At 53.4% G+C, this 27218-nt stretch overlaps 3 protein-coding genes across 4 annotated transcripts in view; 2 read left to right on the forward strand and 1 right to left on the reverse strand.

Moving 5' to 3' along the window:
• The window catches only part of LOC129127707 (peroxidasin homolog), a 43455-nt gene extending 33963 nt beyond the window's left edge, over positions 1 to 9492 (forward strand). The window contains exons 16-23 of the mRNA XM_054644548.2: positions 451 to 608; positions 1886 to 3389; positions 3854 to 3988; positions 4566 to 4774; positions 5568 to 5682; positions 6001 to 6094; positions 6731 to 6848; positions 8132 to 9492. Coding sequence (XP_054500523.2) covers positions 451 to 608; positions 1886 to 3389; positions 3854 to 3988; positions 4566 to 4774; positions 5568 to 5682; positions 6001 to 6094; positions 6731 to 6826 — 2311 coding nt within the window. The 3' untranslated portion in view covers positions 6827 to 6848; positions 8132 to 9492. The remainder of the gene's footprint in view (positions 1 to 450; positions 609 to 1885; positions 3390 to 3853; positions 3989 to 4565; positions 4775 to 5567; positions 5683 to 6000; positions 6095 to 6730; positions 6849 to 8131) is intronic.
• Positions 9493 to 11336: 1844 nt separating this feature from the next.
• SRMS (src-related kinase lacking C-terminal regulatory tyrosine and N-terminal myristylation sites) lies at positions 11337 to 19395 on the forward strand. 2 transcript variants are annotated; one of them, XM_077187377.1, is made up of 9 exons: positions 11338 to 11841; positions 11940 to 12105; positions 14307 to 14428; positions 15281 to 15447; positions 16328 to 16466; positions 16946 to 17104; positions 18000 to 18181; positions 18328 to 18484; positions 18796 to 19395. In XM_077187377.1, exons 2-9 carry the CDS (start codon positions 12044 to 12046, stop codon positions 18987 to 18989), a joined length of 1182 nt encoding a protein of 393 aa, XP_077043492.1. In that variant the 5' UTR covers positions 11338 to 11841; positions 11940 to 12043; the 3' UTR covers positions 18990 to 19395. The 2 variants fall into 2 exon arrangements, with proteins under 2 accessions (XP_054500477.1, XP_077043492.1); XM_054644502.2 differs by having other exon boundaries at positions 11337 to 12105.
• Positions 19396 to 24340: 4945 nt separating this feature from the next.
• PPDPF (pancreatic progenitor cell differentiation and proliferation factor) lies at positions 24341 to 26946 on the reverse strand. Its single transcript, XM_054644529.2, has 5 exons — positions 26776 to 26946; positions 25900 to 25988; positions 25056 to 25130; positions 24843 to 24939; positions 24341 to 24663 (listed from the first exon to the last, which is right to left on the reverse strand). The coding sequence occupies exons 2-5, from the start codon at positions 25952 to 25954 to the stop codon at positions 24528 to 24530; spliced, it is 363 nt and encodes a 120-aa protein (XP_054500504.1). The 5' UTR covers positions 25955 to 25988; positions 26776 to 26946; the 3' UTR covers positions 24341 to 24527.
• Positions 26947 to 27218: the final 272 nt, after the last annotated feature.

The raw sequence follows: 27218 nt of genomic DNA on the forward strand, positions 1-27218 counted from the left end.
TTTTATGAATGCAACTGACTTTGTGGAGGGTGTACAAAAATAATAATATAAAAATTCCAACCATTTTCTCAATAAAAAATAAATTCTTGAGTGAATATGATTCAATCCTTTTCTACTCCAATATATGTTTTTATTGGAAAGATGGACAGTTTGTATTAAGCCAGAAACCCTCTGGGTTTCAGCTGTTGAAAAGTGAAAAAATAAATTACTATCACAGAAAAACCCCAGAGAAACTGAGGGAATTAAATATGTACATTTTCCTGGGGAAAAATATCCTTTCTTTAATCATCTGCAATGTGCAGACAAGCCATGTTGGTCTTATTCACTAATTTGGGGGCCAAGCACTAGACCAGCTTAGAGCCTGACTCTTGCTGCTTGTAGGGTCTCACTGCCCTGGGCAGAGTTGATTAATTTTAATGATCCTGCATCACTTTTAATTCCTGGAAACAGGCGCCCCAAGACTCCCAATGACCTCCTGGCTCTGTTCCGCTACCCGAGGGACCCCTACACCATCGAGACAGCCAGGGCAGGGGAGATCTTTGAAAGGACCCTGCAGCTGATTCAGGAGCACGTGCAGCAAGGGCTGATTGTGGACATGAATGTCACAGGTAGGAGAGATTTTATTTCCCTTCTTAATTTTGTGTGCAGGATGAAATGAAAACAATGATATGTAGACATCCAGGAAGTTTAAACTGTGCAATGGTGTATCAAAAATCCAGATAAATGTTGGGTATATCAAGAAATGTGTTGTCTGGATGGCAATTCTTTCTATATCTCATGGGTTTTTAACAGCTGAAGGGTTGGTCTTACGTTTACTGAACCAATTTGATACCCAGGAAAATGTTTTCATTGCCTGTTTTAGTAAAGATTTCTTAGACAGCTATAAAAGCCCTATTCCTTAAAAAAATATTAGCCATCTAACTGATAAAGGAGTATCCTTGTGGGTCTGAAGTTCAGACCCTCAACAGATGGTCTGAGATGTTTCCTGCCCTCCAAATGGCAACAAGAGCAGTGCTGTGAACTCTGAGGTATTTGGGTGCTGTTACAGAGGAAGTGGGACATCCCTTTTCTGTCTCTACTACTTTCACCTCTTAGCTACAAACTCAGGTAAGTCCCAGCAACTCAGGTTCCTTCTATCGAGGCAAGACAGCAAACAACAAAGCAGTGTAACACCAAAAATAACTAATGGGGTCTAATCATGCAGCAGCTGGACCCCAAAACTTCCTAGCTGACACTTCTTTGATTTACAACAAACATTCCTGTACACTGTGTGCTTCTACCTGTACGTGTGATTCATCATGTAGCAGGCATTGTGTGTTTGGGGCCTGTAAATATTTTTTCCTGCCTGGATGTATTCCAGGGTGCGAGGAATGCCTCTCCAGGCGGCAGGTCTGGTCTGGGCTGGTTGGACTGCCAGCCTCTCCTCCTCATTGCCCTGTCAGCATCCACACAATGCAGCATCATTCAGCGCTTTCACACGGCCCAGCAGTGCCCTGGCAGTCACCCACGGCTTCCTGCTGCTCGTCACGTAGAGCTTGGGTGGGTGACAGAGCTCGTGGTGGCAGCAATAACCCAGGGAGCCATAAAATAAACCTAGAATAGGGACCAAGACCACCCCCACAGTTGGCTCTGCCAGTCACAACATTTCTGGTTTCCAGCTCTGTGCAGTTAAACTCTTTTCCCTTTCTTTTTTGCTTTGTGGGTCAGATGTGATCCTGTGCTTCTTTTGCCTCCCATAAATTCCACAGCAACACCACGCTCAGAGACCCGGCCATCCTCATGCCCATCCCGCCAGGGGTTTTCACACAGAGCTGTTCCGTGGCACAGTGGGAATCAGGAGGCTGCAGGTGATGCCTGACCTGGTGCTCTGCCCTTCCCTCTGCAGGCTATCGCTACAATGACCTGGTGTCCCCTCACTACCTGACCATGATCGCCAACCTGTCGGGCTGCTCCGCTCACCGCCGCACGCCCAACTGCTCTGACATCTGCTTCCACAAGAAGTACAGGACCCACGACGGCTCCTGTAACAACCTCCAGCACCCCATGTGGGGTGCATCCCTCACAGCCTTCCAGAGGCTCCTCAAACCTGCCTACCAGAATGGATTTAACCTGCCCCGAGGGTTTTCCTTGGCAGAAGATGCCAGGGATCTGCCCCTTCCTCTACCTCGCCTTGTCTCCACTGCCATGATCGGGACCGAGACCATCACCCCCGATGACCAGTTCACGCACATGCTCATGCAGTGGGGCCAGTTCCTGGACCATGACATGGACCAGACGGTGGCAGCCATCAGCATGTCCCGTTTCTCAGACGGAGCCCCTTGCAGCGAGGTGTGCACCAACGACCCTCCCTGTTTCTCCATCGCTGTCCCTGCCAACGACCCCCGCGTGCGGAACGGGCGCTGCATGTTCTTTGTGCGCTCAAGCCCCGTGTGTGGCAGCGGCATGACCTCCCTGCTGATGAACTCTGTCTATGCCAGGGAGCAAATCAACCACCTGACATCCTACATTGACGCCTCCAACGTTTACGGCAGCACGGAGCAGGAATCGCGGGAGCTGCGGGATCTGAGCAGCCAGAAAGGGCTCCTGAAGAGAGGGCAAGTTGTGCCCAGCTCGGGGAAGCACCTCCTTCCCTTTGCTGTGGGGCCACCCACGGAGTGCATGAGGGATGAGAATGAGAGCCCCGTGCCGTGCTTCCTGGCAGGAGACCACCGTGCCAACGAGCAGCTGGGGCTCACGGCCATGCACACGCTGTGGTTCAGGGAGCACAACCGCATTGCCGCCAAGCTGGCCGCCCTCAACCCGCACTGGGATGGGGACCTCCTGTACCACGAGGCGAGGAAGATTGTGGGTGCCCAGATGCAGCACATCACCTATGCCCAGTGGCTGCCCAAGGTCCTCGGGGAGGCTGGGATGAAGATGCTGGGTGAGTACAAAGGCTACAACCCCAACGTCAACGCGGGGATTCTCAATGCCTTTGCCACGGCCGCATTCCGCTTTGGGCACACCTTGATCAACCCCATCCTGTACCGGCTGAACGAGACCTTCCAGCCCATCCCACAAGGCCACATCCCCCTGCACAAGGCCTTCTTCTCCCCTTTCAGGATCATGCAGGAAGGGGGGATCGACCCCCTCCTCCGGGGGCTGTTTGGGGTTCCTGGGAAAATGCGGGTGCCCTCTGAACTCCTCAACATGGAGCTGACAGAGAAACTCTTCTCCATGGCACACTCTGTGTCACTGGACTTGGCTGCTATCAACATTCAGAGAGGGCGAGACCATGGCATCCCACCCTACAACGACTTCAGGGTCTTCTGCAACCTCTCCTCAGCGCAGGAGTTTGAGGACCTCCGAAATGAGATAAAGAACTTGGAGATCAGAGAAAAGCTCAGGAGGTACTGTAGCCTGGATGTGGAAGGATCAGAATTACTGGAGACCAGTCAGTGAAAAGTTCTTGCTTCTTCCAGTACACCCATGAATTAACCTTCCCACATATTGCCCCCCACAGATGTTAAGATAGGGTAATAACTGTGGTTTAACAATGACGTTAGACAAATGAAGTTTCTCCAAGTGATCAGTCTGGTTTTGGGTGGAATGTTGTCAGGCACTGCTGTGGTGTAGTTTGGGAGCAGATTGAGCCTTGGAGCTATTTTCCAGTCAGATTAAACTGCGTCCTATCTGCCCTGTCTGCCTCTTCCAAGGCAGGTCTTTATCCTATTGTCTTTTAGATAAAACCATTAAAAAAATTGTCCAGATGAGTTCCTGACATACAAATTTCTATGTTGGTGTCAGATTTATATTATCACCACTCTTTGAGAGCCTTTTAACTTTTTTTTTTTAAATATCTGTTATCCTGCAGTTTATATGGAACTACCAAAAATATTGACCTGTTTCCAGCACTTATGGTGGAGGATCTTGTCCCTGGGACCAGAGTGGGACCAACGCTGATGTGCCTGTTAACGACTCAGTTCAGAAGGCTGAGGGATGGAGACAGGTATTGCCATCGGAATCATCCCAAATCCTTTGGTATTCTCTTTGGGAGGTTTTTTTGCCTTACAGGAAGAAGCAGAATATGATTTTTTTTCTTATTTATTGTCTTATGATATGAGGAACAGTCTTCTCTGTCCAGTGTATTTGCAAGAACACTTGTCACAGTTACCATCAAGATGTCCTTTCTTGATTTAATGATTCTCACTTCACTGCAGAACACTGGGAATCATTGAGGATGTTCCCAGTATCTCATGAAAATCCTAGAAAATGTCCACAGGAGCTTCTTTCTAATCCCTGTTTGCTGCTTGTGTGAACGAGACACCTTTGCCTGCTGATGCACTTAGGGCAGGAGCACGGGGGTTTGTGGGTTCAGAAAAAGCCATCTGTGTTTGCAGCCACCTGACACCAGAGCAGACGCTCATTTTGAGGCGTGTGGGTGCTGCCACACAGATGTCAGGGAGCTCATCTTCCTTTCCCAGCCTCACTCACTCACTCACTCACTCACTCACTCACTCACTCACTCACTCACTCCTCCCTCCTCCCCCACTCCTGAGTCATGCTGTGATTACACCCCACTGCAGATTTTGGTATGAGAACCCCGGAGTGTTCACGCCGGCGCAGCTGACTCAGATCAGACAGGCGTCCCTGGCTCGTGTCATCTGTGACAACAGTGACCACATCCAGCAGCTGCAGAGGGACGTGTTCCAGGTGGCATCTTACCTGCAGGGCATGGTCAGCTGTGAGGAGATCCCTGCCGTGGACCTCCGCCTGTGGCAGGACTGTTGTGAGGGTAAGGAGAGGATGCTCTGACACCCACTGGTGTGGGTGTCACTCTGGGTGGCATTTGTCACGTGCCACAGCAGCTTTTATGGAATTGTAGCTGATTTCTGGCTGTACCATGAGACCCCTGTGTCAGCAAATGGGTGCAAAGAGAACTGAATATAGAAATGGAACGGAATAGAATAGAATAGAATAGAATAGAATAGAATAGAATAGAATAGAATAGAATAGAATAGAATAGAATATTTCAGCTGTAAAGGACCTGCAGCAATCCTCCTGTCCAGTCTCCTGACCAATTCAGGGCTGATCAAAAGTTAAAGCAAATTATTAATTATGTCTTAATTATTATTATATCCAAATGCTTCTTCTAAACCCCGAGAGGTTTGGGATATTGGCCACCTCTCTAGGAAGCCTATTAACTCTGTTAGCTTCATTTAATCTGTCTGAAAGCCCACCTCGCTGAGGACTTTGGTCTCTGGCTGAGGAAGAGACTGAAACAGGACATGATTCCCACCATGTGTCACTTCACAGATTCATTTGGGAGCCTAAATCTCTGCCACTAAACCTCAGATCCTGCCATGGTCCCCTTGGGCTGCATTCTGGTTCAGATGTCCATTTGAGAGATGGTAATCCACAAGTGGTGCACACCCTTTTCCACACCTTGGTTGCCTCCTTCCCTCTGGCCCAAGAGATGTGTCCAGGGTGGATGGTGCAGGAGGGCAGCACTGCCTTGTGCTGCAGCAGCTCACACAGTCCTGATTCAAACAGCAGTGCTCACTGCAGACTTTCCCTTCCTTCCCAAGACTGCGGGACACGAGGGCAATTCAGGGCTCTTTCGCAGCGGTTCCGAAGCAAGAGGTCTCCTGGCTTCAGCTACCCAGAGGAAAACCCTGCAAAGCACAAGCCTGCCTTGCCCAGGTGCAGTATCACCCCTTCTACCTCCAGTTTATGGAACGGAAGTTTCAATAACTCAGTCCATTCAGGTCTGTGGATCTGGTGCTTTGCAGAGATCTGGGGTCAGGGGTGGATCCGTAGAGAGGTGCTGAGCTCAGCCAGTCCTCCACACTTGAGTGCAGAGCCCAGCTCTGATGTGCAAAGAGCTGAGGGGCTCTTTGGCAGTTGGGCCCTTCCCTTTGATGCTCACTTGGAGGCTGATGTTGGAGAAGGCAAAATGATTCCCTCACTCAGGAAGCTGCAGTTTGCATAACCCCTTTCACTTTTTATCCCTGACCCCAGAGACGAGGCAGCTTCTCCAAGCTCTTCCTCCAGAGAGAATCTTGAGTCCCTTGTGGCTGAACTGGAGAAGACAGTCACTTCCCTACGGAAACAGGTAAAACTTGGTGCCCCAATGTTTGTCTTTCATGGAGTCATGAACCTCAGCAAAGAAAACTTGAGCCAGCATTTTCTTCTTGTATTTGGGGCAGATCAAAGATTACCTGTGCAGTGGTGCAGACTCCCTCCATTTGGGACAGGTTAAAGATTATCTGTGCAGTGGTGCAGACTCCTTGCATTTGGGACAGGTTAGAGATTATCTGTGCAGTGGTGAAGAATCCTTGCATTTGGGACAGGTTAAAGATTACCTGTGCAGTGGTGAAGAATCCCTGCATTTGGGACAGGTTAAAGATTATCTGTGCAGTGGTGAAGAATCCTTGCATTTGGGACAGGTTAAAGATTATCTGTGCAGTGGTGAAGAATCCTTGCATTTGGGACAGGTTAAAGATTACCTGTGCAGTGGTGCAGACTCCCTGCATTTGGGACAGGTTAAAGATTATCTGTGCAGTGGTGAAGAATCCTTGCATTTGGGACAGGTTAAAGATTACCTATGCAGTGGTGAAGAATCCCTGCATTTGGGACAGGTTAAAGATTATCTGTGCAGTGGTGCAGACTCCCTGCATTTGGGACAGGTTAAAGATTATCTGTGCAGTGGTGCAGACTCCCCTCAGAGCTGCTGTTTTCTCCCCCTCAGGTGAATGCACTAGAGAGTCAGCTGAGGTGGCACCACAGGAGCACCAGCTCACGTGGACAGGGCAAGAAGATTGGGGACAAATGGAGAAGCAGATGACCATGTTGCCTCCTTGTGTAAGGTCAGTGTGTTTGTTCTGGGCTGGGGCCCCACAGGCTCAGTGTGGGGGGACACCTCAGCAGTGTTCCCATGCAGGGAGGATGGAGCAATGAGGTGATGAATGGGACATGAGGTAATAGCCTTAAATGCAGCAGGTTAGACACTTGTTTCTGCTGGCAGTGATTAGTGACTCACTGGAATGGGCTGTCTGGGGACGTGGTGGCGTATCCATTCCTGGAGGTCCTTTAGGAACTGGTTTGGCAAAGATGGGGAAAGACATAAGTATAGGATGGACCAGGTGGTTTGGGTGAGGTCTCCTGGGCTTATTCTCCTGGGACTCTGGGTAGGTTTATTCTAACAACATTTAATGTCATAACCCCAAATCCAAGAGCCTTGGAAGGACCTTTGTGGGGAGGGATATCACAAAGCTCAGTGATGGAGTGGATGGACTGGTTCCTCCCCTGGGGAACAAGGACATCTGGGCAGATGGAGCAATCCATCATTTGCTTACAAACTGGCAGAGATTTCCCCCTGCCCATCTGAGTCACCGTGCTCCTCACTCCTGAAGGCACCAGTCCTCTGTTTGTTGAGCCAAACCAGGGCAGCACAGCTGTGAGGTGCCTGTGTAAAGCCCCTGCCAGCCCCTGCCAGCCTGGGGACTCCCACTGCTTCTCAGTGGTGACACAGTCCTGGCCAGGACTCCAGTCCAGGTGCTCATGGGCACGGGGAACACAGCCTGAGCTCCCTTCTCCTGCTTCCCATGGAGATCCCTGCAGCCTTGACAGAGAGGCTGAACAGCTCCCTGGCACCTGCCAATCTGGAGAAGGTGGTGAATGGGTTTTATGTGCTGCAAATGATTCCTTCAGGGACAGGAGCAGAGGAGTTTTGAGAAGTGCAGTTCTGCCAGGCAGCCAGTACTAGGAGGAGCATTCATTCTCTGGAAGTTAGACTAAAGGATGGGGCAAGCAAAGGCTGGTCTGTGCTGATAAACACAGGAAAAAGCAGAAAGGGAAAGCCTGGAGGCTGGCCAGGCTGTTTATCAGCAGGATTTGGTGTTTTGGTCTTTACAGATTTTCCACTCAAACAGTGACTCTGCTTCAGAATGTGACAGAGTGCAGGGTGATACATGAATTGGCTTTCCTTGCCATTGTTTCAGATCCTTGATGAGGCCTGGCTTTACAGGGTCCCTGAAAAGTATTACTGTGGGTTTAAAGGTTTTCCTGTCCCAGACCTGCCAGGTACAAACAGCTCACTCTGCCTCCAGCTGCTCTTACAGAGCTTTTCTGCTTTCTTGTGCCTTTTCAGGTGCCCTGTGACCTGCACTCCTGCTCTCCACCAGCCAGTCCAACCCACCCCTACAGGGCTCAGAGAGCCACCATGAGACCCCCTGGTGCTGTGCCTGCTCTCACCCCTCCTGTACCACTCCCTGTCCCAGGACCACTGTACTTTTGCCTGTATTGAACCCTCTGCACTGACTGTCTATGAGCCCCCCAGCCCCTGGACCACTCCTGCCCTTGTCAGCCTCCCAGGGATGGGCTCTGCCCTCGATGGGGACAGCCCAGAGTCTGCCAAGGTGCCTCTTTCTTCCACAGCCCCCAGGAAGTAGAGACAAATTGAAGCTGCTTCGATGCCCCTGTTCTACTCTGCTCCTCTTCCCATGCACTGCTGTCATCACCCACCAGCCCTGGTGTGAACTGTCCCTTGGACACCCATCCAAAACAATTCATTAAGAGGCTAAACCTTCCTCAAGTGCACTGTGGCACCAGGAAACATCTGGAGAAATCACTGAAAAATAAAAGACAAAGAAACAGGAGGCCCAGAAGAAACCCCAGCCGTCTTCTGATGCCTTCAAAAAGACCAAGAGGCACCTCAGGGCTGGGGTGCCAGGTACAGCGTGGCCACCCTGGATCTCCAGCTGGGCTGTGCCAGCCACTGGTGACAAGTGGCACATCCCATGGCCTCAGAGTCACCTGCCATTCCTCAAAGCCATTTTCCTCAGCATGACCTCCATTCTCCAACTTTCTTCCTGTTTAGGGGTTTAATTGGAATTATGCTCCTCTTCCTTTTTTCCCTCCAAGAAGGCTCTTTGCTGGAAGATGTATTTTGAGTGTAAACGTTACAGGACCTGGAACAGAACCTCAGCTAATTAGGTGTAATGGGTGCTCTCATTAGTGGAGGGGAGCTGCTGGTTTCTGTCAATTAGGCTGGGAGGCCACGCTGTGGGTTTTGGGTGGATGCAAAATGCTGTTTGTGTTTGTGGCTCCCTGGTGCTCTGCAGCCAAACCAGGGCTGTGCAGGCAGCTCTGCTGGTTTGGGTGCTCTTTGGAGGTGCTCCTCAGTGGTGCTAGAACTGAAGTCCCTGTGTGCCCACCACAACCCCAAATCTGTGGACAGATTGGTTTTTAATACATCTTTGTAAGCTGGTCATGGGGACTGAAGAGGAAATACTTGATCCATCAGATATCTGTGCCTTCATTATCTTTATCACTTTTACTGCATCCTCCCACTTTCTTTCCCACAGCACAAGGACCAGAAACTTCTATGAACATGCTTTTTCTTCTTTATTTTTTTTTAGGTGTTTTATAGTACTAAAAGGGATTCAAAGCAGCAGGGATGCTCGTGGAACTGAATAGGAAAATAATAATAAAAAAAAGATACTAGAAAAAGGTTGTGATTTATCATCTCTTTCCTGGCATGGGGCTGAGCTGTGCGTGTGTGTCCTGTGCAGACAGAGGTTTGCAGGGATGAGTGTGTGCTCTGCATGTCTGGTGGCTCAGCTCAGAGGCAGTATTTAGTCCTCAGGGATGTTTGTCATTTGAAAGTACTCTTTCATTTAGGTGCAAATCAAGATCCAAAGCCTTGTGTGTTAGAAATCAGCTGCACTCGTCTATCGCTGGTACCACTGCAGGATCTAATCTGGCAAAGGTCAATAAAGGTAAATCAGTTCAGTCTCCTTTTGCACACCAGAAGTTCAGTGAGACCTCATTTAAAACAGTGAGGCACAAGCTCTCTGTGCTGCATCTGATCAGATTTTTTTTTTTCAGGGCATAACCAGGCTTTTGCTCCTGATGGAGTGTGACATGAGGAGCACACTTGTCACAAGGGCTGCAGAAGGGCAGCAGAGGGGGTGTCCCTTCCCTTGGGTCTGCAAACCCTTCTGTGCTCCATCCTCAGTTCCCCTCCTCATGCTGGAGTGAGAAAAATGCACAGAGACATTACACAGTGGGGAAAATGCACAGAGACATTACACAGTGGGGAAAATGCACAGAGGCATTACACAGTGGGAAAATGCACAGAGAATTTGCACACCCCTGTGTGGCACTGTGGGCAAGGCTGTGAGCTGACCTTGAGGGACTCACCCATCTATTCAGCTGCTACTTGGGTAAGGAGGGAGCAGAATATTTTATTAAAGACTCCCTTTCTTCCCAGTTCTCATCAGTTCAGGAATGCACAGGCCACGCTGAGGAGTGCTCTGTACTCCTGCCCTCTGCCCTGGGCATCTCTGCCTGGAGAGGGTGAGGAAATTGCTGAGTCCAAAACCCAGACAAGGAAATCATTTTGCAATTTTTTTTTGGCCATCATGGGACACCCAGAATGCAGAACACAGCATGTCAAGAGCTGTTGACCCAAGGGTGGGTCCAGCTTGTTCCTCATACCCCACATGGTTGCAGTTGGCAGCCCAGACTCCTACAATTAATTTTTTCATATTTCTTTTAAAGTAGCCTCTTTCAAATCCCAACTACATACCCAAAATGAGCTACACAGACCAACTGCAAGCAGAGGCGAATCAAAATAATGGGCTCAAGGCCAGGAGTGGGGTTGCCAGGCACAAAACTCCCACTAATTAGATGGAACAGTTAAATGACAAAGTTTAGGTGGGGGCTGGGGGGTTGGAGTTGGGATTTCTCACCAGAGCAATCTTCAGGTGACCTAAAGTGCACATGAAAGATATGAGGGGGTAATCTCTGTCTTTTGGGTGATGGCTGTGGGTGGTGGGATTTGGGAGGGGGTTTGGAGCATTTTGGAGTGTCCAAGTGTGACCAGGGCTGGGGAAGTGTGGCTGTGCTGACACTGTGAGAGCTGAAAGTTGCATTCCAGGGCTTGGCTGTGGATGCATTGCAAGCACCTGAGGCTGACTGAGACCCTGCATCAGGAAAAGATCTCCTGATTCTGAGGGGGACCCATCTCTGGTGGAAGCTGAGTGAGCACCAGATCCTGGTGGATCTGGGATGTGAATTCCCTGGGAATCCTCTGCAACAGGGAATTAGTGTGAGAAGGCAAATGCTTTAGTGGGGTCACTCTGGGAGGTCATTGTAGACTGAAGGAAGAAAGGACCTTGGGCGTTATAAACCCCCCAATATCCAGCCAGGAAACATCCAAACACTTCGGATCTTTTCTAAGGTTATTTCCTTAATTCTGTTTTAATCTCCCACATTTGTAGATGCAATTATTGTCCTATGGAAAAAAAAATATCCTCCCACACAAGTGAGATGAAGACTATTAGCTGGAGTCAGCCACTTGTGACAAGAGCTGCTCGAAGAACAGAGAGCTGTGTTTATGGTGCTCTGGTAAGAAGCAAAGAGCACACTTAAAAATAATGATTAAATAAAACAACAGCCGTTCTTCTTCTTCGAGAGCAGCAAGCCCGGCTCCAGCTGTGCCTGTCTCCCAGATGTGCCCGTGGGTCTGAGCGTGGGACTCCTGCCTGCAGACTCGTCCCGCCGGCAGACCCGTCGCACCAGACGAACCAGTTTCACTTTCAGAAATAGGAAGTTGGCCGGGAAGGGCCGGCGAGCGCCCAGACGCGTGCGGGTAACGCGGGCGGGCAGGATGAGCTCCCCGGCCGGCGGCAGCGGCCCCGCATCGCCCCGCGCCCCGGCCTCCCGGTGGGCATAGCCCACCGCACCCAGCGCACCGCCGGGCATGGAGCAGTTCGTCAGGAAGCGCCTGACCTTCCTGACATCCTTCTGGAACAAGCTCCGTCCCCGCTCCGTGACGGAGAGCTGCTCGCTGGGGTATCTTGGCTCTGATTCCGTTTCGCTCAACTCGGAGGCGACTTCCATTTCCTTCATCCCCAAGTCGTCTCTCTGTATCGCTTTGTACGCTTTCACAGCCCGCAGCGCCGAGGAGCTGAGCATAAGCGCAGGGGACAAACTGCGTGTCCTCAGAGAGGAGGGCGAGTATGTCTTAGCCCGGCGGCTGCTGGGGGAGCCGGCCATGGGCTACGTCCCCGCTGCCTACGTGGCCAACCTCAGCCAGGGCACCTCCGCCCACCGCCCGTAAGTATCCCCGGCTCTGGATGCACCGGGGGATGGATGGAGGCTGGGCTCGGGCAGGGACAGGCAGCGCTCGCCCTCCACAGCGGCGGCGAGCGCCAGATCCCCGTCCCCTGCTTTGGCCATCAGCGGCGCTGGGACTGAGCGGGGATCTGCCTTCCCCTGGGCACCCCTGCATCCCCTGCAGCCCCTGCAGCTCCTGCAGGTCGTGGCAGCAGGGTGGAGGTGTTCGGCAAAGGAAGCGAGATTTGGGGGATGCGCCAGAGATGCCGGTGTCCCTTCCTGGCTGCATCACCCTCGCACGGGCTGGGCTGGCTCTGGGCTGGGTGCGGGGTGATGCTGGGCAGGGTTGAAAGGCTCCGGCTGCTTTCCCTCTTGTTAAAGGGGACCCAGCAGGAAGAGAGGGAGCTGGGGTTCACTTGTACCTGAGCCCTGCCAGCTCCAAAGGGCTTGGGAGCACGGGAAGGAGCACTTTGGGTTGGTACCTGCCAGGAAGCCCAGATCTCTGCAGGGCCAGCTGTTGCTGCCATCCTGCTTAGCCAGGGCTGAGGGTTTCCTCCCGGTGGGTGCCTCTCCCAGCCGACAGGGAGCTCGGGGCATGTCTCAGCCCCCTGGCAGCCGGGGAAAGCCCAGCTCCTCGTTGCATAAGGCAGCCTGGTCCCGACACGTCGGGCGAAGCGCCCCGAGCCACAGCTGTTCCCTCCGTGCCCTGAGTCACCGAGCGCGGGGCTGCGGCACCCTGGGCACCCCCCGCGCCCGCCCTGTGCTGGGTGGGGTGAAGGAGGGCAGCGGGAGAAGCCCGGCAAGGGTCCCTGATGTGCGGGTGGGATGGGAGAGACCCTCCCTGCGTGTGCTTTGAGGAAGGGAAATCCAGTCCGCTTGGGCTGTGCTGGGATCACACCCGTGTGGACAGCGGGGTCGGCTCCCTCCCTGCCTTATTCCCATGGCGTGGGACAGCTGGACAGGCTACAGGGGAGCGTGTAGCACACACACAGGTGTGTGTACCTGTGTGTGTACCTGTGTGTGTGTACCCGTGTGAGCAGCAGCCGTGAGCAGGCGCTGCCCGGCCCCATCCTGCGGACAGGGGCATTGCCGAGCCGGGGCGTGCCAGGGCCGGACCGTGCGCGGCTTCCCCGCCGGAGCGAGCCGTGAGCGCTCGGGCAGACTCCGCGGAGCCGCGCCCCGGAGCTGCCTGCTAATTTGTTCACCCCATCGCTTATAATTTCCTGCGCGGCTTCTCAGACGCTGGCGATCCCAGCTAATGAAACTTTTGGCTTCTCACGTCCTGGCTGCCTCAGGCTGGATGGAGCTGCATCCTCCTGTGCATCCCGCTGTGTCGGGAGCCAGCCAGCCAACCTGCCTTTCCTTACGGGGATTCAGAGATTAATCTCAGTGGTGTGACAGAGAAAAGGGACTTGGCTGGGTCCTCCCACGGCTCGGTGCTGTGGAGTCCCCAGCCAGCACTGCCAAGGCTGGAGTAGCAGAAGGCAATTGCCAGAGATGTTTCCATTGGTGCCATTTGCTGATGGGCTCAGAGCTGGTGCTGCCCATGAGCTGCAGGTCAAGAAGTGCAAAGGGATCCTGGGCCTGCAGATGTTGCTGTCATGGCAGGACACAGGGACAATCTCTCCAGAGCATCTTCCTCACAGCACCCAGTGGTTGATGCTTTATCTACCACAGGCTGTCAGCCCAAGAGTGTAAATCTCACCTCAGGGCTTGGGATGGAGCTGAGACCTGGAGAGCAGCGTCCAGAGACTGGTGGAGGAAATGCTCCATCCCTGGCAGTGTTCAGTACCAGGCTGGAAGGGGCTTTGAGCAGCCTGGGCTAGTGGAAGGTGTCCCTGCCCATGGCAGGAGGGGTTGAATGAGGTGAGTTTTGGGATCCCTCCCAACACAAACCATTCTGGGATTCTCTGATTCTGTGAAAAGGTCTGCAGGCAGTGAGCTGCAATAAACTGCAGCAAGTGCCTGTAAAGCCCACCCAATGGAACAGCTTTGGTGCAGGCACCCACATCTACAGGTTCTGAGACATGAACTAGCCACTGTGCCACTTGTTTGGTGGCGGCAGGAATGAGCAAACAGTGGGATCCCAGCAGCTGCTCCCCCTCCCCAGCTCAGAGGGTGCAAAATCCCCTGAAATGGATGCAGACTCATCTGTGCAGCATCCCCCTGCCCTGCTGTGACCCCTCTGCTCTGCTCCCCAGCTGGTACTTCAGCAAGATCAGCCGCAATGAAGCGGAGCAGCTCCTCCTCTCGCCTCCCAACCAGCACGGCTCCTTCCTCGTCCGGGACAGCGAGAGCAGCAAGGGAGAATACTCTCTCTCAGGTGACCTTCTGGCAATTATCCAGATATAATAAGCACAGGGAAAGGAAGCAGGCTGCTCCTTAGGAACAGCTCCTGGCTTGCTTAGCGTGGGGTGAAAACAAGAATAAGTTTAAAGCACTTTTCAGCGCCTTGTGGAAGGGAATGGGCTGCTTTCTGAGGGTGGGGGGAAAGTTTACAGAGCAGGGATGGATTGTTGAATCACTGTGGCAAAGGAAAGTGCGTGGCTCCTGTCTGGGGTATGAAAGCCATAAACATTTCACTGCAGCTTAATGATGGTTTCGTGGCACTAACTCCCAGGATTTCATTCCAGTAGCTTTTGTCATCTGAGGGTTGTTTAAAAATATGCTGCCACTCCAGATTACCAGGGCCTGGGCTGCTCCACATACTGAAATCTGAATTCAGGGGGTTTTGGACCAGGCAGTGCCATTACAATCTGTTTTAATCCCCATAAAAGGAATCCTAGGAAAATTCATGGCAAACTCTACATCCCACCATCAGTCCCTGAGCTATGGGAGTCACATATCCTCTTTGAGCAGTTCTGATGTTGTCTGAGCAGTCCGTGGTGGAATTATGCCTGGCAATAAAGCTTATTTAATGATCCCTGATAATAAAGCATCACCTCTGTGGTCCAAAGGAGCCTGCCTCACAATGGCCAGGAGTCCTCTGGGCCAGGAGGTGGGAGCAGAAGGGAGGTGGGGAGTGGGATGAAGCAGTCCAGGGCAGAGTTGTGCTGCTTTAATTTTATTAGAATGTTTGGAATCTCTAAAGGCAGAGGGTGGAGCCAGCAGGGAGGGAGGGGAGGGACTGATCTCTGCACAAATTGAGTTTTCCTCAACCTGGGCTTCCCCACAGTTCGCAACCACACCAAGGTCAGCCACTTCCGAATCTGCAAGAGCCCCAGGGGCAGCCTCTACATCCAGAAGGGACACCCCTTTCCCAACATGGAGGAGCTGCTCGCCTTCTACACGGAGCACTGGAAGGTCATCCAGAGCCCCCTGCTGCAGCCCTGCAGCCCCGCGGTGCGTACGGGCACAGCTCGGCCCCGCTCCCCGCCCTCCCCGGGCTGGGAACGGGAAACCAGGGAAACCAGGGAAACTGCAAAGAATTAGTCTGTCCCTTTGGGTTTTGAGTTTGTTAAACTAAATTTAAAGCCCACCATTAGTATAGCTGCCAGCATTGCCTTTGATCAGCCACGTTAAGGCATTTATATGTATTTTTGAGCAGAATTTTCTGAAATGTGTTGTCCGTCTCAAAGGCTGGAAACCAAGCTGTTACAATCCCATTCAATACAGATTCTGGAAATACCTGCCCTTCCAATGTTTTCCTGAGAATATAAGACAAAACACATGGCTTTCATAAAGTTTTCACACCAATTAGTGCAGTGCTCATAAGTCTAATTACAGTATTAATCCCAAATTGCCAGCTCATTTCCTGATTAGAGTTCCATCTACTGATTATGACTTGGAAATAGCAATTAACCATGTGAATAATCCAAGAGTGAAATTGAAAGGTGTGGAATAAAAGAAATGCTTAATGAACTGAAGTCTAAATCAGCCATAATATGCAGTAATATTAATTCATGCATTCTTATTTATTGGTGGAGATGGAGAAAAGCCACTTTTGAGGTCTGATGAGGAGTGAATTATGACTTGAACTCCTAGTATTCCATGTGGTCTCCAAACTCTCCTGCTTGCACACCTGGGGTCCCAGCAGGGCTCATGCAGAGGATGCCCCGCGTGTTGTGTGCCTGCAGTGAGCACAGAGGGAATGGCAGTGGAGCATGGCTGGTGGAGCACCATGTCCTGCTCCTCTGTGGGCACCAAGGGCTGCTGCAGGCTCCAGCAGCAGGTCCTGGCTGTCTGGCTGGGCCGAGTGAGCCGTTCCATGTCCCTCTGACAGACTCCCCCCGAGAGGGACGGCTGGGAGCGCCCGCGCTGGGAGTTCACCCTGCGGAGGAAGCTGGGAGAGGGCTACTTTGGAGAGGTGTGGGAAGGGCTGTGGAGGAACACGGTGCCAGTGGCCATCAAGATCATTAAAGGTATGTGGAGAATCAGATGTTAACAGCAGCCAACTGAGTGTCTCGTTCACTGCCATTATCATTGACCTTCCTTTATTTCCTCATCCTCTTGGCCACTGTGACTGTTTTATCATGCAAACTGCAGTAGGACCTGGTGAGGAGCCACTGGAATATTTCTGTGCACAAACCTAAGTTTGGGCTGTATCCCTATTAAATGGCTCCAGCCACTGGGTGTGTGACAAGTGACATCACATCAAATCAAATGGGTTTGTGATACATCAAGTCCTGATAGGACTATGAACCTGAAAATGGGACCCAAAGCCACATGGAAAACATCTCTTTGGCTCTGAGACACAGGTTGTGCAGAGCTTTGAGAGCTTTGAGAGCAGGGATGGGCTGTGAGGAGGTAAAAAAGGTCCTCATCCCAGTTGGAGGCACTGAGGTCCCAATGTCTACATGAGAAAGTGGCTCACAAGGTCTGTGTTGGCTTTGCCCCGCAGCTGACATGAAAGCAGAAGACTTCACCAAGGAGATTCAGAACCTGAAGCGCCTGAGGCATGAGAAGCTGATCCAGCTGCACGCCGTGTGCTCCCTGGAGGAGCCCGTGTACATCATCACCGAGCTCATGCGCAAGGGCAACCTCCACAGCTACCTCAACAGTGAGTGCTGTGCTGGCCCCCGGGGATGGGGGACCCTGGGCTGCTGCTCCCCGTGCCTCAGAATGGCCCTAGGAATCTGAATGGGGACCCTAAGAAAGTGCCAGCCTTGTTTCTGTCCTGTTTGGTCAGTGGTAACACAGAGCAATCCATGGGTAGATAGATTGGTGGAGATGGTCTTGGGATCACAAAGTCTGCCATGATCCTGTGGGTGTCCATGTGGGCTGGGTCTGTATCAACCCCTGGGAGCCCAAGCTCGTTGGTAGGGAGCTTCATCCCTCCTCCACCTACCTTTGGTCTGCCAGCTCCCACCAGAGCACAGAATCTCACTGCTGTGTTTGGGCAGCTCCACCCTCTTTAGGAATGAAACAGCCAAACCTCCCCGTGGCTTTGTGCGTGTACAGAGCTCATAACATGCCATGGACCACTCATCACCCAGTTTAATTTTCTTGGCCTTTCTTTTCCTGACCCAGCACAATCAAACAAGCCTCTCCCACCAAGACCTGTTTTTCTACAGGGTACTTCCCCTTCCACCCACACTGACCTTGTGTCTGATTGGGGTTCCAGCAGCAGAGCTGGAGCTCACAGGTACAACAGGCTGAGAGGCCTGCAGGGAGGAGATTTGCATGGCAGAAGGTCACCTTTGGCTTTGAACAAGCCATGGATATCTGTGACCTTGGTGCTCTTCAGAGCCCACCCCTGTCCCATGCCTGAGGAGCACGTGGCTCTGCTGAACTTCCCACACAGCACAACAAGGATGATTAGACAGGAGCACAAATTTGAGGTTTTACATCATCCTCATGTCCCACACTGCCAGCACAGGGTCTCCTTCCAAACCAAAACACCAAAAAAGGTGTTGGTAGATTGCCCCCAATGCTTGGATTGTCTGGATTAACAGGTCCTGAAGGGAAGTCCCTGGGCACCTCCCACCTGCTCAACATCTCCTGCCAAGTGGCCGATGGGATGAGGTACCTGGAGGAGAAGCACATTGTCCACCGGGATCTGGCAGCCAGAAACATCCTGGTTGGAGAGGAACTCACCTGCAAAATTGCTGATTTCGGACTTGCCCGGCTCCTCAAGGTCAGCTCAGGGGATGCTGTGGTCCCTCCCTGCCACCACTGGAGCTCATAGAGCTGTCCCATGGTGGAGGCATTCCCTGCCATCCCCAAAACCCATGGCTGTGTTGTTCACCCCATCCTCATGTCCTGTCTGCCATTGCTTTTCAGGATGACATTTATTCCACCAGCAGCAGCACTAAAATCCCGGTGAAGTGGACGGCCCCAGAGGCAGCCAACTACCGCACCTACTCCCTCAAGTCCGACGTCTGGTCCTATGGGATTCTGCTCTACGAGGTCTTCACATATGGACAGATCCCCTATGAAGGTAGGGCTGCTGCCCCACTCATGAAATGCTATATTGTCCCTTCCCTAAGGGATATGGAAGCAGCTCCTGGAGCATGGGCAGGTTATTGTCCATTTAGGGGTGGCTTAGAGGGATATTCAGTGGTTGCAGAGCAGGTGCAGGAGCTGGGGGCAGGAAGCTGGTCTGCATCTCCCACATCCTCTTTCTACCACCTCCCTGGCACAGAGACACCATCTCACAGCACCACCAGTGACATCTTGGCCACTGCAGATGTACCTTCAGGGCATCCTCTGGGGACATGAGACTCAGGGGCTTCTCCTCCTTCCTTGCAGGAATGACAAACCAAGAAACCGTACGGCAAATCACCAGGGGCTACCGCCTGCCCCGGCCCAGCCCCTGCCCTCCTGAGATCTACAGCATCATGCTGGAGTGCTGGAGTGGCAACACAGAGGAGCGCCCCACCTTCCTGGCCCTGAGGGAGAAGCTGGGCTTCATCTACAGGCGGCTGCTCAGCTCCCTCTCCTGAGGGACCCCTTCCCACCATCCTTCCTGCACAAGCCCCTCCAGGCCAGCTCTTGCCAAGAAGTTCCTTCCTTCTGGTTTGCCCTCTGACAGGGCTACAAGGAAAGCACATTCCCCTCAGAAAACAGCCTGTGGTCCCTCACAGCCAGGGCGCAGGGAGGTGGCCAAGGCAGAAAGCAACAAGTTGTGCAGAACTCGTTGCCAGCGCTTGGCTGTGTAACAGTTTGGAGAAGCCCCATGGAGGCATCACTCAAAGTTTACATCGTGGTTCACTCAGTAGGGTGGGAGGCCTCTGCTGCTCCCCACACAAACGTGAAGGTTTGCAGTTCATGTTCAGTTGTGGCTCTGCTTGATTTATCTTGTAGTGTGTGTTCGGTGTATTTATCAATAAATGCGTGTGCATCCACCCACAGGAGTCCTTGCAGGGCGTTGCTGGATGCTCCTCACCCAGCACACTGCTCCATTCCCTCCCAGGAATCATGGAATGGCTTGAGTTGGAAAGGTCCTAAAGCTCCAACCCCCCTGGCATGCACAGGGACACCTTCCACTAGAGCAGGTTGCTCCAAGCCCTGTCCAACCTGGGTGTGAACACTTCCACGGGTGGGTTCAAGGAGCCCACCAAGGACTGAATTGCAGCCAGCCCCACTCTTGCAACCACAGATAAAACCATTCTCGTGGCTCTTTGGACTCTATTCACCCACCCAAGTACCCCTATGTGCCTGTGCCACCCCTTTCCCTGGCAGCAGCCCCCCACATGCCCTGAGCACTCTGCACAGTAAGCTCCTGACTGGGCTGCTCTGCTCTGGATCCTTGTCTCACTCACCATCCTGTGGTTATTCCAAGAAAAATTAATGTCTGTGTCCTAATATTGAATGCCTCCTTATCCCAGGTGCAGGTAACAAAGGTAAAACTCTGCATCACCCTATTCTGCTCTTTATCCCACCCATGGGGCAAGCCAAGAGATGCTCCCACCACCCTCAGCTCCTCCCTAATCCCAGGATCTGGCATTGCAGGGGGACCTTGAGCCTCTGGTCCCTCCCTAGCCATGGCAGAGTTTGCTGCACCAAGTCCCTGTTGCCTTCTGCCACGCACACTCCCAGAGGCTGGACTGCCCTTGGCAGCAGTGGAAGGACACATGGAAAAGCAGGAATTGGAGCAAGGTCAAGGCTCCAGGCAGGTGCAGGCAGGGGCAGCCCGAGGGGGGCTGTTAGAGCCCTGACACAATTGTGGCACTGGTGGCAGGAGCAGACAGGCTGTGGGTGAAAGGCAACTGGCAGAGGTTTAGAATTCCTCCTGACAAGCTCATCTTGCCCCTTTGCAGGTGACCAGGGGACTGAGCCAACAGCAACGTTGGAATTTATAAAGTTAATAAAGTTTATGTAACATTCCCCACTCCTGGGCAGTGTCCATGCTGTGCAGAACAGCAGAAACAAGTCTGGCTGTTGGCTGAGCGAGTCTCCAAGCACGAGGGGCCTGGAAAGGGGAGACAGGAATGTGGTCTAGGGTGGGATGAAGCCTGCTCTGTTCCTGTCCACAGAGCTGCAGCCCTGTCCCTGTCCCAGCAGCTCTTGGTTAGAGTATTCCCAGATGGAAAAAGCAACAGGTTGTGTTTGGACATGGTTGCAAGAGGAAATCCTCTCCTTGCACAAACATTTTGCAGCCTGATCAAACACCTGAGCAGAGAGCACAGCTATGCCCAGCCCAGGTCCTCCCCTGCAGGAAAATAAAGACTGAAGGCACATGCAGCAGGTGAAGGGTTGTGGCACACTGAGGAAGGGCAGGGAGCTGCTGCACCCCAGAATCACAGAATGGTTTGGGTTGGAAGGGACCTTCAAGCTCACCTGGTTCCAGCCCCCTAGAGCAGGCAGCTCAAATGGCAATAAAGACAGTAAATCAGTAAATCTGCAGGTCTGGCTGCCACCAGATGGAGCTCAAAAATAAGCAGGAGGAGAAGGGAGTGCGTGGGGCGGTGGGGCTGGTGTGGGGCACAGCCATCCGTGGGGGGCTACCCGGAGGTGCCAGCGGGGCTGGCGGGGCACCAGCCCGTCACACACACGGCCCCAAACCAGCTCACTCAGCAGTCACAGTGACCTCTTGGGGATGTGGAGAGGGAATATGGGGATGTAATGGCACGGTGCTGCCCACAGCAGTTTTCCTTCCTCCTCCTCCTCCTCCTCCTCTGCTGCATAAAAAGCCAATCCACAGCCTGGGTTTGCCCTCCAGCACGGTCTGCTGGGTTTTGGCATTTCTCAGAGTCATTACTTGTTTTCTAAAAGTAGATAAACTTGGTAGGGGCGGTGAACCCAAATTTTCCTATCTGCTCCCAGGATCTCAGCCTGAGCTGGGCACTGCAGCCCTCCCCCAAAAACTGGATCAGGCTTTTCTTTAATCCACTCCACAAAGTCAGGAATGCTGGGGTCCCAGTCCCTCCAGCACTGCTCCAGAGTGGGCACTGCAGATCCTGTTGTCACAGGTACCTCCTGCTCCACTTGCTGCCTGGCATGTGCCCGTGTGAGGATTCAAGGATGGGAGCCTTGACCCAGTGGCATTTGGAAGCAGCCTCAGGCTAATGCGATGTATTTCAGCTGCACAGCTCATTTCTATTTTTAAGGTCTCACATCAGCGTTTGAAGGGTGAGGGGGAAGCAAAGCTGCTGGAGGGAAATAAACCAAACCAAAACAACCCCCAGCAGCAAGAGGCAGGGAATGGAGAGGAATATTCCTCACTGGAGGCGGCGGGGTGGCACGAGGGCTGCTGCAAAGGACGAGCGAGCAGAAAACACCAGCACGAGTATTTAGCAAATATGTGCATTAATCAGCAGTAAAAACACCATCCAGGGAGTAGAGGGGGGACATCAGACCCTGTGGAATGCCATGGGGGGGTGGGTGCTTGTCCCTCCCTACAGGAAGAAGGGGATTGATTAGGGAGGTGTGCAGGATATGGGGAACCCCTTTCATTGTCTTCTACTGCACAATGTTCCCCTTGCTACCCCACCACAGCAGCAACATGAGGACACGGGAAATCAGCTGGAATCAAGAATCACTTAGGCTGGAAAAGCCCTCTAAGATCATTGAGTTCAACAGCTCCCCCAGCACTGCTGAGCCCACCACCAACCCATGTCCCCAAGTGCCACATCCACAGGTCTGTTAAATCCCTCCAGGGATGATGGGGACTCCCATGCTTGGGAACTCTTTCAGTGTGGAAATTTTTCCTGATATCCAGCCCAAACCTCTCCTGCCACAATTTGAGGCTGTTCCACAGAATTGTGAAATCAGAGTTTTCTCTCATCACTTGTTACTTGAGAAGAGAGACACCCACAGCAGTGGAGATAGAAACAGAACAAAAATAAATGTGCTTGGCTGTCAGATGCTTTTCCAAAATGTCTGCAGGCTGTGAAAGGATAAGAAAGGCCCTAAAAGCCTTTCAATCCCAAGCAAAAAAAAAAAGGCAATGCCAAGGGCTTTGCTCTCAGAAATGCCATGAAGCTGCCCAGGAGCACATTTGGGGAGATCTGGACTCTCTCTGTATCTGCACTCCCAGCAGAGAAGGAGTCTGAGTCTGTGACACTTCACAGACATTCAGGAAAACAGCCTTTAGTTCAGCAGGGTTTTTCCAGGCAGTTTTGCTTCACTGGACAGGGAGCCATGGGCAGAAGGGCAGCCTCTGACAGGTTTTGCAGTCCTTGCTGTAAATCCACCCCACCTTGGAGCAATGTGGGGATGAACTTAACCTTCATCCAGCATCCAAACACTGGATAGGGGAGCATTCATGTGCTCGTGGCATCACAGAGCAGCTCACTTAGAGCTGGATCAGGCTGGGGAACATGCCCAGATGAAAGCCAGGGATGTGGCATCGGTGCCTTTGCCCTGTCACTGCCTCCCCTGGGTGCCTGAGGACAGTTGCTGGGTTTGTCCCTCCATGATCACAAGACCAACAAGCATCTACAGGAATATTGACTTTACCTTTGTGTGTCCACACTGATTTCCAAGCTTGGAAAAAAATATTTGTCTCTCCAAAATATATGGCTTTTGCTGGCAACCAGCAACAGAGGAGATCCCTGAGGCACCCTGGGGTTGAGCAGCACCCAAAGAGCTTTGCTGGGCCTGGGAAAACCATGGAGCAGTGCCACAACCACATGTCCCAGCCAGCCAGCCCACCTTGCCTTGTCTTACTCAGAAAGGGTTTATTTTATCTTGATTTGCCTGTGTTTCATGAAGTTTAAAGGCAGCCCCACAACAACTGCAGTTTGCTGCCTGACTGGAAGTCACATCAGATCAGCTGCCATGGACATGGGGGTCACCTTCAGGGTGCTGGCAGTGCCCAGACTGCTGGAAGAGCCCTGAAGCCACCCCCTTGGATGCACACACACACAGGGGGAGCAGAGGTGCCAGTGCTGCCCTGGCCCCGCGGAGGGACAGGGGACACAGACACTCTGCCCTGACAAGGACCAGGGCCTGGGGAAGCAGAGCTCAGGGAAAAGCTTACTCAACACTTTCCACTGTAAAAACAACAGAACTGGAAGTGACCCTGGGTGTCCCTGCAGGCAGCCACAAAGCAGAGCAGCCACTTGCCCCCAGCTGCTCCCTGCCCTTTGTCCTGCCAGCACGGGACACCAGGAGGCAAAGCCACAGCTCAGGGGTCCCATGGCCTCAGCTGCCATCAGCAGCCCCCAGTGCCCACAGGGACAGCCCCACACCTCGTGCTGTGGCTGGGAGCAGACAGGAAGATTTGGCACCTTTAAATGAACCTCTGCAAGGTTGGTGTTTTTGCCTCCAGCAGGAACAAAGGCGCTCCCTTCATGCAGGCTCTTGTTTTCCCAGCTATTGGGCTGGTCACAGAAAGATCAAACAGCCAAACTGAATAATTGAAGGCAAAAATCAGGCAAAACAGCACCTGGGGCAGCCTCAGGGCTGCAAAGCCTCTGAGCTGCCATCCACACCATGAGCTCCAGCCTGACATCCAGGTCCATAAAATGCATGTCTTGAGCAAGTTTAACCTCTCTCCTCACTGTGGAGGGGTCACTGTGCACCCAAATCCTTCCCCAGCCCCAGCCACACCTGCTCAGGCCCTGGCACTCGCTCCTACCCCTGGAGCTACCAGAGCAGCCGTGTGCTCGGGGAACAAAACAAGTTCAGTGCCAGCAGGGACAGGCTGTGTAGCCAAGTAAGGAGAGAAGAGGGCGAGGGAAGGCGTTTGCAACACCAGCACAGCCCAGCCAGGTCCTGCTCATGTGCAAAACACACAGAGCCAGGCTGGCACGTGGTATTGGCACCACATCCTGCTGCTGCTGCGCTGTGTCCTGCTCCAGCCCCACCAACACCCCCCTCCACGGACAAAGAAACAACCCACAACGTCTTAAAAGGCTGCTCAAGTTTATTCATTACCATTGCACGAGTTTAGGGTAATAAAAACGTGTTTCTGCGTGTGCTTCGAGAGGACTTAGTTACACCGGGAGAGAGTAAAAAAGGCTGGAGTGGAATCGTCGGGGTCGCTGCGGTTTTCCATGAGAAAGCAGCGCATTTTGCCTGGAGCAGCCGCTATTCTACAGGGGAGGGGCTGTGCCCGCCGGCTGGGAGGGAGCGATGCTCGACTCGCTGGCGTGGCGCCGCCGGCCCGCGCCCGGGGCTGCCACCAGCCCGCAGGCCAGCGGTCCTGTGGCCACCCGCAGGGCTCCCAGGCTGCAACACACAGCACAGACACGGTCAGCCATCGTGCCGGCCCCCAAACCGGGCACTACTGCTCTGTGTTAAGCCGGGAGCCCTGGGCATGGATGGGTCCATGGGGTCAGGATGTGCCCTGGGGGTGCAGCAGGGATAGCCTCTGGTGCTGCTCCCCCGTGTCACCCCAAAGCACTCACCTCTCCTGGGACTCTGACACCGTTGTCATGGCTGGGTGAGTTGTCTTCCCAAAGAAGAAGCTGGCCCACCACTGGCCGGGGTCAGACTTGGGCAGGTCTGAGGAGCGGTGCAATGCCAGGTCAGTGCGACCTGGGCACCCCAACCTCACCCCACAGGAGGGGCTGGGTCACCTCCAGCAAGAGCTGCCATGAGCCAGGACAGGTGACACTTACCTGGGCCATGGGGGATGACCTCCCCAGAGTACTCTGAGCTGCAGGAGCTGGTGCTGGATGTGGAGCTCAGGCGCCCTGTGGGAAAATCACGGCCATCAGAACCACTGCTGACCCGTGGTCATGCCATGAGAAGGAAAACACAGCCTTGGTGAGGCTGTGCCTGGGTGATACAGCTCAGCCTCATCACTGACTCACTCCACTGCTTGCCCAGTTTAGTGCCAGGCCAGCAAAAACCACTAGGAAGGGAATACTGGGGAGATTCCAGCTGCAGGGAGCCGAAAAACACCTGAACACCTCTGCAGGAAAAAACCTGCAACCCCAAGGACAACATTTAGTGGCCTTGAGAGATGACTTGAGGCCAAGAGGATGCAAATTCCTGTGTATAATCCATGTGCTTTTAGTACAACAGCTACAAGCCTGCTGCTTGTTTCATCTCAGGGGAATCCTTTAATTCCCTCTGGTTTAAGCAATCCACTAAACCAGAAACTCTCTCCCAGATGAGGAACGAGGAGCAACCATTGCCCAGACTGGTTTTGGAGCTCATTTCTGAAGCAACAGTGCAAGGTGAAACCATCCACCCCATCCCCTAGGATCTTAGTAACAAGTGAAGAGATTTGAGCCCACTCAGCAGCTGGTACCGAAGGGCTGGGGGGCCCTGAGGAGGGTCTGGGCAGCAGCAGGGCCACTGCTGGCTTTGCCCTTTCCTCACCAAACACTCACATGGGGCTGCAGCTGAAGGCACAGAGCCGAGCTCAGCTCCACCTGAGCATCCCCCCACATCCCCACAGCTGGCAGAGACCCCCATGTGCTCACCCAGCCCCCCCAGCCCCCAGCCTGCCCTTACTTCTGCGGTAGTTGTGCGTGGCCATGAGCGAGCCGCTGGATGGGATGGATGCCATGGTTCCTGATCTTGGTTCTTGTGCAGATCTGAACCTGGGAGCACAGGGGCAGCTGTCAGCACCCACCATGACCCAGCCCTGCACCCCCAAAAGCTGCAGGGGTGTAAATGGAGCCATTTACAGAGTTCCATTGCTAGCCCTGCACTGGGAACAGCGGCTGGTGCTCACTGCACACAGATTAAACCCACAGAGCTCCAAGAGCTACGTGCAAAGCCAAAATAATTCCGTCATACACAACTGCCTGCGCAGAGCACAGCCTGGCACAGCCCCTTCCCGACCCCCCAGCCCCACCCCGGGTGTTTTTCTTGCAGGAATCCAACTCCCCTCCTTAGGTCAACATCTGGAGTTACAAAATCCCGGGCGGATGTTGCATAAGAAGCACAGAAACCTTGAGCTGGGGCACAGACCGAGGGTGTTCCTGCAAGAAACTCCAGCCCCAGCCTGTCCTCGGCAGCCTCCCCATCAGCCAGAGCCGGGACAAACCCGCCCGCGCTTCACCTTTGATGTGGTCCAGCTCCAGTTGTGAACTGGAGAAGTTCTTTCTGAACTGGAGCTCCAGTTCTTTCCCTCTTCCGGGTACAAAACCCCTTCCTGCCAGCAGCGAACTCTTCCCACAGCCCGACCCCTTATTCTCCAAGAAAGCTCCAAAAGCCGCTCAGGGGGTCACACGCGCCAGCTGCCAACAGCTGCCGGACACCCGGGGGGAATCAGCCTTAGTGGGGAAACTGAGGCACGGCGAAATTCCACCCGACAGCGACCCCAGCGCGGCCTCCTGGCAAAGCAAAGGCTCGGGGCCGCCCCGCTCCCCCCCGGCAGCGCACCTGGGCCGTGTGCGGGTCCGGCGGGCTCCGGGCAGGGCAGGGCAGGGCAGGGCAGGCCGGGGTCCGGCGCGGATCGCTCGGTGGCACCGCACGGCCTGAGCCGCGGCGCTGCCGAGCCGCCCCCGCGCCAGCGCCGCTTTATCCGCGCCGGGCACGCCCGGCCAGCGCTCCGCCAATGGCAGCGGGGGCGCGCCCGACACGGCCCTGCCCTCCATCCATCGCGACTGTCGCGGCCGGGACGGGGGACACCCGCCCAGCGCTCGAGAAACGCTGCAACAACGCCCGGAGCCCCGAGAGAGGGGGTTCCGCCCAAAAATCCTGCTCGTCTGAGGTGGTTCAGCTCCAGCTCCGAGCTGGAGAAGTTTCTTTCTCCTTTCAAGCAATGCTGTGTTTAAAATGAGGGTAAACATGAGAAATAAATAAATAGGGATTCGAAGGGGCTT

The sequence above is a fragment of the Agelaius phoeniceus genome, chromosome 17 (genome assembly GCF_051311805.1).
Source record: "Agelaius phoeniceus isolate bAgePho1 chromosome 17, bAgePho1.hap1, whole genome shotgun sequence".
NCBI lineage: Eukaryota > Metazoa > Chordata > Aves > Passeriformes > Icteridae > Agelaius > Agelaius phoeniceus.